The sequence below is a fragment of the Nannospalax galili genome, unplaced genomic scaffold, assembly GCF_000622305.1.
Source record: "Nannospalax galili isolate Female #2095 unplaced genomic scaffold, S.galili_v1.0 scaffold362, whole genome shotgun sequence".
Classification (NCBI taxonomy): Eukaryota; Metazoa; Chordata; class Mammalia; order Rodentia; family Spalacidae; genus Nannospalax; species Nannospalax galili.
The window spans coordinates 2052242-2064259 of record NW_008348785.1 but is presented as its reverse complement, the minus strand read 5'-3'; the positions used below and the strand labels follow the sequence as shown (position 1 = coordinate 2064259).

The 12018-nt window shown below is 43.2% G+C and overlaps 2 protein-coding genes across 6 annotated transcripts in view; one reads left to right on the top strand and one right to left on the bottom strand.

Moving 5' to 3' along the window:
* Window positions 1-4987, top strand: part of Zranb1 (zinc finger RANBP2-type containing 1) — a 54934-nt gene extending 49947 nt beyond the window's left edge. For both annotated transcript variants that reach the window (XM_008846007.3, XM_029569822.1), the window contains 4 exons: window positions 987-1107; window positions 2085-2214; window positions 2412-2641; window positions 3383-4987. In XM_008846007.3, coding sequence (XP_008844229.1) covers window positions 987-1107; window positions 2085-2214; window positions 2412-2641; window positions 3383-3601 — 700 coding nt within the window. In that variant the 3' untranslated portion in view covers window positions 3602-4987. The remainder of the gene's footprint in view (window positions 1-986; window positions 1108-2084; window positions 2215-2411; window positions 2642-3382) is intronic.
* A 1604-nt stretch (window positions 4988-6591) lies between these two features.
* Window positions 6592-12018, bottom strand: part of Ctbp2 (C-terminal binding protein 2) — a 150693-nt gene continuing 145266 nt past the window's right edge. For 2 of the 4 annotated variants that reach the window (XM_008846005.3, XM_029569820.1), the window contains 5 exons: window positions 11268-11482; window positions 10789-10919; window positions 10235-10362; window positions 9753-9870; window positions 7129-7988 (listed from right to left, as the gene is read on the bottom strand). In XM_008846005.3, coding sequence (XP_008844227.1) covers window positions 7808-7988; window positions 9753-9870; window positions 10235-10362; window positions 10789-10919; window positions 11268-11482 — 773 coding nt within the window. In that variant the 3' untranslated portion in view covers window positions 7129-7807. Of the gene's footprint in view, window positions 7989-9752; window positions 9871-10234; window positions 10363-10788; window positions 10920-11267; window positions 11483-12018 lie in introns of all 4 variants that reach the window. The other 2 variants (XM_008846003.2, XM_029569819.1) reach the window with 2 other exon arrangements.

Genomic DNA, 12018 nt, shown 5'->3' with positions numbered 1-12018 from the left:
TATCCTGCCTGACTTCCGGTTTTAATTTTATACTTGATGTAAAAGAATAATTGTGTTATTGTTTCAGTCTACCAGGGACCTGTTATGATTCTTGTTTGCCTGGTTAGACTAAGGAATTAAAAGGGTATTAAAGAAGGAGCTGTTTTTATAGTTGTAGAGATTTTTTTTAAAAAAATTAAGCGATCATGAAAGTTTATTTACAGAAAATCTCAGGCGCAATAATTATTTTATTTTGGGGGGACCAAGTAATCCCCCAGGCTAGCCTCTATATGTAGGTAAGAATGATCCTTAAGCCTCTGATTCTTCTGCCCAAGTGCTGGGATTACAAGCCTTTGCCACCATACCCTGTGTGATCTTTATAGTCTTATGAGCACATGGGATGTTTGGGGGCATTGTTTCTGTACTTAGTTACATTACTGGTGAATTGTAGCATTGTTTGTCCAACCCTTAAATATTTTGACCTTTTTTTAAAAAAAAAAAAATAGGTAGAGTCTCAGTACATAGCCTAGGCTGTCTGGCTTCAAACTCTCTGGTGCTGGGCTCATTAATGTGTAATACCGTGGCTGACCTTGAGTGGTTTGAATTTATAAACCAATAGATAATAATATAGCTGTTCTGTCACTTGTGTTTAGAGTTAGAGGGGTTGAAGATATGTTAAAAGAAGTCTTCTATCAGAATATAGACTTTTTTTTTTGTCTTTTTGAGCAGAGTCTCCCTGTAGCCCCAGCTAGCCTGGGACTCACTGTGTAGACCAGGCTGGCCTGGAACTCACAAAGATCCACCTACCTCTGCCTCCCAAGTGCTGGGATTAAAGGCGAGCGCCACCACGCCCGGCCAGAATATAGACATTTTTAATTCAAAAGTACACTGTAAGATAGAATTAATCTTTTGACATGAATTGTTGAAAGACTGCACTATATGTTTAGAACAGTAAGCGTACTGTTTATTTGAGGCTTACTTATTTTGTTTACCATTCTGCTTGGTAGGTTTTACACGCGCTGGAAAGATTGGGAGTCGTGGTATTCTCAGAGCTTTGGTTTACATTTCTCCCTCAGAGAAGAGCAGTGGCAAGAAGACTGGGCATTTATACTCTCTCTTGCCAGTCAGGTAAGGGTGCTCGAGCTTTTGTTGCTTTTATGGTCAAGATTATCTTAATTCTTCAGTTTGCTTTATCAAACCATTTGGAAAGCAGTGTGATACAAAGGAAAGATGCTTGACTTGATACCAGTTGACTTGGGTTCTATCTAGGCAGTGGCTGTCAAATCCTCAGTGTAGAACTATACCTCTTATAAAGGATAAGAACTGTAAACTCACATTGTACTGATGGTTTAAGTATTACATAGTCTTGAGATTACTTCTTGTTTCTCCTCAGCTTTATGCCCATTTTACCTACATTAGCTCTAGTTTGTTGGATTCAAAGTGGGGACTTAGTAACCGAGCTCATGGTGGATAATTAAAGGATGGACCTGAGCTGCCAGGCCTTGGGAAGAAGTTGACATTTTTCAAACTGTTCCCCTTATGGCTGTGTCTATGTGATGTAGGCAAAGGAAAAAGTGCAGCCTATCCAACTTACTCTGAACTCATTACCACTTTTTAGGTTCATTTGAACTTGAGAAGGGAATTACCTTCTGTTTGGGCCACTTGGGCAGGGCTCACAGTGGCTAGTTTATGATGTACTTTGTAGCCATGTGTTATCAGAGTGCAGTTTAGGATGGACCTGATTAGGTGACACTGTTTAACTTCATTCACTAAAAGGCTGTCTAAGGAGGACTTTGTAATAGGCAGGACTTCACAGTGAACTAACTTAATGGGTGATTTTTATAACGCATCCCTTGCTATCTGAGCCTCTGGTTCCTGAGATTGGAGAGCAAATGGTAAGATTGGATAGCAAGGGATACCTCAGTATTTGCCTACAAATACTGTGAAATTGAATTCTGACATGTGCATAAACATTGGAGATCTCTGTTATAATTCTGTTTTGGACTTTACCATTTGGGGACTCAAATGCTTTAATACTTTGACACATCAGTTTTCTAGGACTGGTAATAAGTGTTTTAAAGAGAAATTGTCTTTTGTGTGTACAGCCTGGAGCGAGTTTGGAGCAGACACACATTTTTGTACTTGCACATATTCTCAGACGACCAATCATAGTTTATGGCGTAAAATATTACAAGAGTTTCCGGGGAGAAACTTTAGGATATACTCGGTTTCAAGGTAAGCCATTATTCAAGAGCACTTTGCATAGTTTTGTTTTCTGTGATTAAGTAGCTGTGGTCTTGAAGCAATCATTTATGGGAGAGAAGGATCAGGAGTGACTCTTGGCTATCAAGAGGAGGTAGAGCAGTGGGGTGGTGGTGATGGTGGGCTCTTGTTCTTTGCATATTTAAGATCACCTGCTTTTTCTCTTTTAGGAGTTTATCTGCCTTTGTTGTGGGAACAGAGTTTTTGTTGGAAAAGTCCAATTGCTCTGGGCTATACAAGGGGCCACTTTTCTGCTTTGGTTGCCATGGAAAATGATGGTTATGGCAACCGAGGTGCTGGTGCTAACCTGAACACTGATGATGATGTTACCATCACTTTTTTGCCTCTGGTTGACAGTGAAAGGAAGCTGCTCCATGTGCACTTTCTTTCTGCTCAGGAGGTAAGTAGTATGTTGCACTGTTAACTAGTAGTAATCTTACACCAGAAGCTAGGGGACTGTGCCTTTCAGGAGTGAGATTTGTGAATGTGGTCATAGTGAGTGCTGAAGAGGAAACACACAAAGATTGGGGGTTGGGGAGTCACAGTGGTGTGTGTCTTGCAGTCTGTGGCATAGACTTCTAAGAATTTGGGGAAGGAGATGAGGTGAGATGTGGTCCACCTATGGCCTTTTAGAGGGAGGTTGACTGTCTTCTGGCGGGTGAGCTAAGGAGTCCAGAGGAGCAGAGGCCAGATAAATGGGCAGTGTATGGGAGGTGCTGGAGTGACAGCAGTGTGGTGAGACTGCACAAAACAGCCAGAAGCCCATGTTCTTAGAAAATTAATTTGCCTTTTACTCAGTGTTCTAGTAATGACCAGAGAATACTTAGCATCACAACATTGAGGAAAAAGATCGATAGACCAGAACAGTTTCAGCTTGCGTATAATTTACCAACTAAACTTACCTTGTCCTGTGTTTGAGGCTGAACCTTTTCTGATGGGATCATGTCAAGTAAATTACCTTCTAGAGTCTTCTCTCACCCCTGGGGCGGGGCGGGGCACAGTTTCCACGTTTCTCAATTTTAATGAGGAAAACCTGGGTTTTAATTACAAAACTCTCAGGAGATTGGAATCATGTTGAGTAGTTGCTGGCTCCTCTGTTGTCCCACCCAGTGTGTGATGCCCTCTTCCCTTCTCTCTAAAGCTGGGTAATGAGGAGCAGCAGGAGAAGCTGCTGCGGGAGTGGCTGGACTGCTGCGTGACGGAAGGGGGCGTCCTGGTGGCCATGCAGAAAAGCTCTCGGCGGAGAAACCACCCCTTGGTCACGCAGATGGTAGAAAAATGGCTCGACCGCTACCGGCAGATCCGGCCTTGTACATCCCTATCTGATGGAGAGGAAGACGAGGATGAAGAAGATGAATGAGGGAGACACAACAAACCAACAACCGAGGAATAAAGCCCAAGCCATCAGTTCTGTGATGACCCCGACTTTAGTGTGGCCCTCAAAGCAGAATGTACAGCGTGGAATGAGCCACACCCTGCAGCATCTGCTCCCAAGTATCTTCTGCTCCACAGCTGGTGGAGCCTGAGTGCATCTGCTGCATGAGGAGACAGAGGACTGTGCTTGAACTAGAGTTTGTAAAAAACTAATTTTATTGACAGAACTTTTTTCTTTCAAATTGTAAATCTGTCTATGAATGTAACGCATGTGGTTGTGTAAGAAATCGTGTAATAGGACAAGTTGTACCAGCATCTTCACATTATTGAGAACATTTTTTTTTCCAGCATGGGCACTTACAAAAGCACATGGCAGACAACCTTTGAGGTAATCTCATTAGAACCTGGCATTCTCCTTATACCTTAAAAGATCCATTTGACAATGTTTCATCAATTTGGAAACTTTGTACAAATTATACACAGCAAAACAAAAATAAACAAGCTTTTATTTTATTAATAACTTAGCTCCTGTTGTGCCCAATAAAAATAAAATGAAATGTTTTAGGAACAAGCTATAAGGAAAGCTAGTAATTTTCTTTTTTAAACTAGAGTGAATTTTAGACATTGTCTCCTTGTTTTTGAAGGTTTTGGTTTCTGTTGTCTTCAAGTTTTCTGACACCCCCCTCCCCCAATTATTTAGATATTTATTTGGAAGAGTGCCCTATAGAGGTTCTTACTCACCTCTGGGCAGGTGTGTTTGTGTTATTCCTCAGATGGAAAGGAGCAGACTTGTCACTGAATGGATCGTGACATTTGCTCACGTGGACTCCATCACCATGTTTTGTTGCTCGATTGCCATGCAGAGGGCCTTTGGACTCTTCCGTCTTTATTGTCACCTCTGCTCCACGCCAGTGCTGGTAAGGGCGTGCCTTTGCTTAGGCCCATTGGGAATATCAATTCAGTATAGAATAAAGACTTTAAAAATCCAGAAAGATGGTCAGTGCATTGTATGAATTTTTGTGTACTGAGAATTTTTGCATGTTGGTTAATTGTATTCATTTTTACTTAAAAGTAATAATCTTAGGTAGAAAAACTTTCTGGAAAGTATTTGACCACTTCAGGTATATATTCAGTACTGGGTAAAAACTTCTTTCTTATCTCAGGAACACAAGGCCTAGTGTCCTGATAAGCACTTTGTGGACTTTGATGTGGCACGAAATTTGCGAAATAGCAAATACACACACATTGACACGTTTTCCTTTCCTTTAATGGGGAAAGGCTGTGAAAACATTTAAATCTTGTTTTCTGATGAGATGGTATGGAAATGTATACAACCTTAAACTTGCTGGAAAATTAAAGTAACTGTCCGTGAGCTTTCATGTCTTTAGTTCTTTCTTCCTGTGAACACTGAGTTTGCAGGATGAAAGGTCGTTCCTTTATGCTGCATGCGGAAACTGGTGGGAAAGTTAATTTTGCATTAGGACTCCATATAAATGAACTCTGGTATCAATGGTAAATGTTACTGTTGCAGTGGTTAATGTTGTCTTACAAAAATTGACCCTTGTTTGAGTTCATTTTGGTCAGTGATTGATAACCAGGTTTTTAGAAAGCCACTATTCTGAGTACCTAGCATACTGTTCTCCATGTATAAGGATGGTTTTTTTTTTTTTTTCAGAGTAGAGATCCAGTTAAGCAAAATCTGTTCTCCCAAGTGAAGAAGCCAAAGAGAAGTGTGAGGATAAGGCTGGTCTCTGGGGTCTATCTGTGGTGCACTCCAGAGTGTCACAGTCTATATATTGTGGTCTGGTGAGTGTCCTTTCCCCTGAGCGTCCTCTTTATTTATTTATAACCATTGACCCTGACCACATGTCATTTGATGGGCACAACATTCTTCCCTGTGGGAAAGATGCAGAGATGGCTCCATTTCTTAGGCTGTAAAGATAGGAATGGAGTTTACATAGTTTGTAGAGCTGACTGGCTGTGAAAAGGCCAAAGTTTTTGGTAAATCAGTGCTTTATTAAGCTCTTGAACTATTCAACAGCCATAATATTGTCCCAAGATTGTACATGTGGCTGCGTGACAGATGTGTCTTTTGATTCGCTCTGGACAGTCATGTGTGGACTTTATGGTTCTTTTTTAGGGCAAAACCAGTATTGTTTTCTGTTCTGATGTTATCGTTCTTTGGAGTCAGTTTATATATAATTTATAAAGGACTGTTTGAGCAACAGAGATCTAATTAAACGAAACCCAGGCACACCATGGATTCAGACTGCCCTTTTCTGTTTCTGACCCTCAGGTGCACTGTGCGTCCCAGAGTGTTAATGTAAAATGCTGCTGTGTGTGGAAGGTTGGGGTTCTCTTATGCTAGTTTGTTTTCAGTGTTTGATAAGACTTGTGATGAAGATACAGGACTGCCTTTCTGCTTTCGTGGCAGTCCAGTGAGGTTGTTTTAAAGGAAGATTTCAGGGCAGCCTCAGGATGGGGTCCCCTCTCGAAAATAAGAAGCAGGCCAGGCAAGCTAAGGTTTGAAGACACGGCTTTTCTTTCATTTCTCTTCTCTTTTTTAAATGGGAAAGATAAGGCTCAGAGGGGAGTCTGACCCTTGGAATTGTGAGACTTAAAGTTCATTTAATGGATCTACCTTTTGGTAACACTTTGTAAGTACCACAAACATTAGGTTATTGGCAATAAAGGGAGGAGGGGCACCTTATTTCCCCTTCCTCCATTAATGCCAGTTAACTTTACTTAGGGTATGTTAAAACTCAAAATTGTAAGTTGACTAATTTTGTTTCTGGAGTTGACTTTTACTCTGGCGCGCTACTAAGGAGAGCCTAACTTGGATGTGAGGCCGAACATTTACCACATGAGGTTCTGGTTGTGAACAGGCAGGTAGAACCCTGGGAGAAACAAGAGTTGGAGATTAAACATCTCAAGTGAGAACTTTTACATCAGTGAGATGTACTTACATTTCAGAACTTAACAGAAATTTTAATTAGTTTTTATTGAAAACTGCACTGAACGCTAAATGTCCACCTTTACAATAAACAAATACAGTAACGGTAACTCACACTAAAACAAAACATACTCCTGATAGCCATTATTTTTGTTTGGGACAGTTTAAAGTTTTTCTTTGTCACAAAAACAGGAATGTACCTATACAAAGGCTCAAACTAGGCCATCTTTTAAAACAAAAAGGCAATGATTCACAAAAGACTATGGATAGAACATGAACTAGTTGGTACAAATCTAATAGGATTTGTTAAAATCAGTCACATCTAGTAACACATCTGAAGTGTTCTTGTATAAAATATCACGTGAAGAAAAGAATTTATCAATGTCTAAAAAAGTGGGTTTGTTCATAGACAATCTGACAAGTTACCATAAAAAGTGTTTCCTGAGACATAAGGAAATGCAACATTATTCTTCTTGAACCCTTGCGGTTCAAGACTTTCCACTCAATAAAATAGCTGAGGATCTGAAACTGAGAAAATAGATTTGAGTACAAACAGCTTGTGAAACTTAATACTTTTTTCTTTTTTTCTTTTTTTTATGTTTTATGTTTTTTTTTGTTTTGTTTTTTTTTTTGCATCATCAGAGGGTATTACTGAACTTACAGCCAACTTGCCCGTCAGTCTGCAGTTCAGATGTGAGAGACACTTGATACTTCTCTGTACAGGAACCCGCACTTCCTCCACTCCTCTGCATGTAGATGTCTACCACAGGCAGACAGTGCTCTCCACATCTTGTCGTAATTTAATCTTCCTACCAGCCAAGAGGTAATGAGCCCCTGTAGACCAAAGGGACTAGAGTCTTAAGATGAGGGTTTCCTCTCAATTTTTTATTGATGTTAGGAACTCTTGATGCAACACCCTAGAGCCAACTGCTCAGGACCTGCTGTGCCCAAGGGGCCGATATAGGGAAAGCTCTATTTGTTGTTTGTGATTTGATGCACAGATGAAAAACTTAACACACAATAACAGAAGTTGGTCGTTAATAAATCACATCCTAGCTTTTCAGCGCTTCCGGAAGCAGATGTCATCTTCAGTTTTCTAGCTCTTGTAGCTTTAACACTGCAACATCAATGATGTGGATGTCCAGGATCATTTAAAAAGTTCAATTCCTTCTCTCTCAGTTCATCCATTTTCCACTGTCTCTTGGTCCCAAGTTTATCTGAACCTTTCAGCATTCTCTGCTATTGCTCGTTGGGGTGCTCTCGATTGTCCCCGTGTTTGGTGGGCTGGTTGGGAGAGGGAGCTTGGGAAGGGTGTGCCACTGTGGGAAGGTTGTGAGTCACCGGGATGCCTCCAGGGATGATGCCTTCCATGGCTGCAGGAAGTCCTCCTGGGGCTACGCCCACAATGCCTGGTGGGTACCTAAGAAGATGCACAGACACAGGGACTTTAAGTCCTTGGCTCTTTTCCCACTCTGGCAGAGTCTTCTCACAAATACTGTGAAAAGGTTATCCCCAACCCCAAAGGAGACTTTAAAAAATTATGTGTATGAGTGTATTGCCTGCATGTGGGAAGTACACCTGTGTCATGCAAAGACTGTGGCGGCCAGAAGGCGGCGTCGGATCCCCTGGAACTGGAGTTAAGGATGGTTGTTAGCTGCCACATGGGTGCTGGGAATTGAACCCGGGTCTTCTGGAAGAACAGCAATTGTTCTTAACTGCTGAGCCATCTCTTCAGCCTTGAAACTAGACTTTTATATGGAACTGTGGCACCTAGTTTGTTTAAAAATATTTTATGTGTGATAATTGAAACCGAACCTCTATAAGAACAGACAATGCTCTTAAACCACTGAGCCATCTCTCTAACCCCTGGTTTTTTATGTATGTATGTAAAAAAAAAAAGTTTAATATTAGCTGGGCTACTCACTTTGTAGCTTTTAGGCAACAGGAAGACATTCCTCTGCCTGTGGGTTTTGTGTTTTTAAGTCCTACAGAGGTTAGGCTGCTGTCAAATGTCATCAGTTAAGCTGACTTTATAATTTCCTAACATTTCTCAAAGTTAAATAGGGCTGTTAATCGACTTCATGAAGGCCTGTTTCCTCCCCAAATTCTTGTGTTCAAATCCTAATTCCTAAAACGTTAGGAGGTGGACGTTTGGGGAGAGGTCCTCAAGAATTAGAACATTTGCCAGCCAACAGGCTGTGTGACAGCCTGAGCTCACAGTCGCTCTGTCTTCCCAGGAGAGGGAACTGGTGCACTGGACTGTTGTTTGAGTGCCTGTCTTTGTGTGCAGAGCTAGGCTCATTTTCAATTTTAACCATATTTATGAGGCAGGTGCTTTAGTATGAGAGTCTGAAAAGTTGTCAAACCCTCTGTAACTGAGGTAGTGAGGGTTTCACCTCACACTGTACAAGCCACACTTGCTCCCCCCGAGCACCTCTTGAGGGATTTGTTCAAGCTGACTCCTCACAACCCCATGCTGTGTTCTAGTAGGCCAAGAACATGAATAAACAGGGACTGTGGTAGTGCTGTGATGGACATAAGTGACAGTGAAATCCTTACAAAAGAAATGTCGATAGAGGCTGGAACCCGGTTCACATCTATAATTCTAGCACTGGAGGCTGAGGCCAACCTGGGCTACAGTGAGACTATCATAAAACACCCCAAAATAAACAAAGGGACTGGGTGGAACTAGCTTCCTCAGAGCCTTCGTTACATACAGACCTTGTCTGAACACCAGGGCTAGAATATGGGACATGTGAGTGTCCAGAGGCATTTCCACCTGTCACAATACTGGGAAGGTTTTCTGGGCACCCAGAGGAGATGCTGCTCAGTACCTTCTACAACCTCCTTTCACAGATCTTCCCAGGCTGCACGTGGGGGCACGCACATGTAATCTTTGCACTCAGAAAGCTGAGGCAGGAGGCACAAAAGACTGAAGTAAGCCTGGGTTATACAGAGACACGCTTATGTCAAAAACTTAAAAAGACCCCAGCCCTTCCTAAAAAACACCCTCAAAAAGAGCTTTATTCCAAGGAAGTTAGGCACTGAACATAGACCACATACATACTACCCACTGGGAAGGTGATTTTTTTAGGTTACATCAGGTTACACCAACTCCCCAGGTCTGGGCTTTTCTTGCCTCCCTTTCTCCCCAAGGGAGGACGAGTCAGCTGCTGCTTCTCACCTGTACGTGGCACCATTGAGCTCAGGATGAATTGCTTGCTGGTCTATTACTGACCAAGGAGCAGAAGTAACAAAGAATTCTTTGTTGACACAGTTTCGTAAGCTTTCTGGGATGCGACCTAGAGTAAGAGGGTTATAACAATTGACCAGTTGCAGATTTTAAAAGATTGGTTCACTGTGTGTTGGGGGGTGTGATGTACCATGGCACACCTGTGGAAGTCAGGGCAACTTGAAGGACTCATTCTTTCCTTCCTCCCTGTGCGTCTATATGACTGTACTCAGGCTTAGAGGAGGGTGAGCTGCTAAACCACATGTGTACTTTAAAGTTCTCGATTGTATTTGGTGGTTGAAGATATGACAGAAATTTAGTTCAGGGTTCATATAACAGAGCCCAGCTTACAGAACTATTTGTCACCATAAAAAAGAACTCAGCAGCCACCTGTAACCAGCAGGATGTTCTGGTGGAGGTTGGGGGCAGCTTACCTGTGATTGCTCGGCGGATCTCCGTGGCAGCTGCCTCCCTCATCTCTAGCGAAGCTTGTTCACTATACCAGGCTGTATGGGGTGTACAGATGAGATTCGGTGCATCTTTCAATGGACCCTGAGCAAAGCTGGGTAAATATAAAAGGACTCAGTAAATGGGAATGCTGCCACTATACTAAAGAGAGACTTCATACCCTTAGCAGTGGGACCAGGGAAGCACCAGGTCACATTTCAGAAGGGGTGGGACTTGGCAAACACAGTTACCACCTAAGCCGGTTCAAGCAGGAAAGGGAAAGCCGCTCCCTCTAGTCAGAACACCCAGGGTGGAGACAAAGCCTGTCTACAGATCAAAGGCATGCATCGCCATCCTGTTTTACTACACCATCTCTGGTGGCATTAGGGACCTTCTGAACCTTTTACAACAAATGTCAACAGTCTCTAGAACAGAGACTATTAAGCATTTCCAGAATCTCCTATGGGAGCTTCTTCACAGTGTGGGATCAGGTGTGGAATTAGACCCCGCATGGTTTCTGATGAGCTGGAAGCATACCCACCTAAAGGGCTCTGACTCATGTACGTCAAGGGCTGCCCCTCGTATCCTGCCCTCTTTGAGGGCCTGAGCTAAGGCTTTCTCATCCACCAGACCACCTCGGGCTGCGTTCACGAGGAATGCCCCTTGCCTCATCTGTGGAAAGAAAGAGAAGCTGGTTCCATCGCACTGCCATAGCAGAGAGGGTCTCTGGAATAGAGGCTCAAGGAAGAAAGCTGCAAGCTAGGAGCTTTGTCGGTTTGGTGTTTGACCTGGGATGCAGTTCAGAGAAAGGGCACGGGAAGTCTTGGTGGTAACTGGAGGCCCAGATTGTTGGAGTTGTCTGGGGTCAGGCCTACCAAAAGGAACAGATGGTATCAAATGATTTGTCCTGGGATCACATCCCTGCTCACTGCTGTGTCCATGAACCAGTTTTCAGTCCCTCTTGTGCCCATGGCTGGTGCTGTTAAACCTCACCACACAGGACACCTACTTTCAAATTACCTGCTTAATAGTAAAGTCATTGATGAGGTGGTGGTTATGTTCATTGAGATTGCAGTGCAAGGAGACGCAGTCGCTCTGATACAGCAAGTCCTGCAGGGTATAGACTCTCTGCACACCCAGAGACCTCTCTATCCCATCCTGCAAGTAGGGGTCATAAAATATGACGCTGAATCCAAAGGCCTTGGCTCGAACAGCAACCGCCTGCCCTGTGCGACCTGTGCAGAGACAGAATGTGCAGGTGAGTGAGGTGTACGTATGTCCTGTGTGCTGCGTCCACCACCATACCCTGCCTCTGAGAGGCCCTTCCTTGCTAAATGTGTTACCCAGTAACCAGGCCCACAATGCAGTGCTGCCCAAGGTCAGCATCAATCCCCAGGGCTAAAGCAGTGACGGCCACCCCAGGACTGTGATGCCTCTTGTATTAGACACAGGATTCTTTAAGATTTATTTTTTAAAGTTATGCGTGTGCTCCTGTGCCTGTGCCAGTGAACACAAATGTGAACAGTGGCAGGAACATGGCACTCCGTCCTTGTAGGACTAAGGACCCCATCATGTGGCTGGTAGGAGCCTGTGGTGACCAGGATAAATGCTTCCTTCTACACATGCCAGCTGTGTGCCTAACCACCCCAGACTGATCTGAGCTCTTTGCAGGTCCAGGGCCCCAGGAATTTGCAGAGAAGCCCAGAGCACCAAGCCAGATCTAAACACACCAAGGTGGTGGGGTTAATCTCAGTGTCGGTGTTTCATAGAT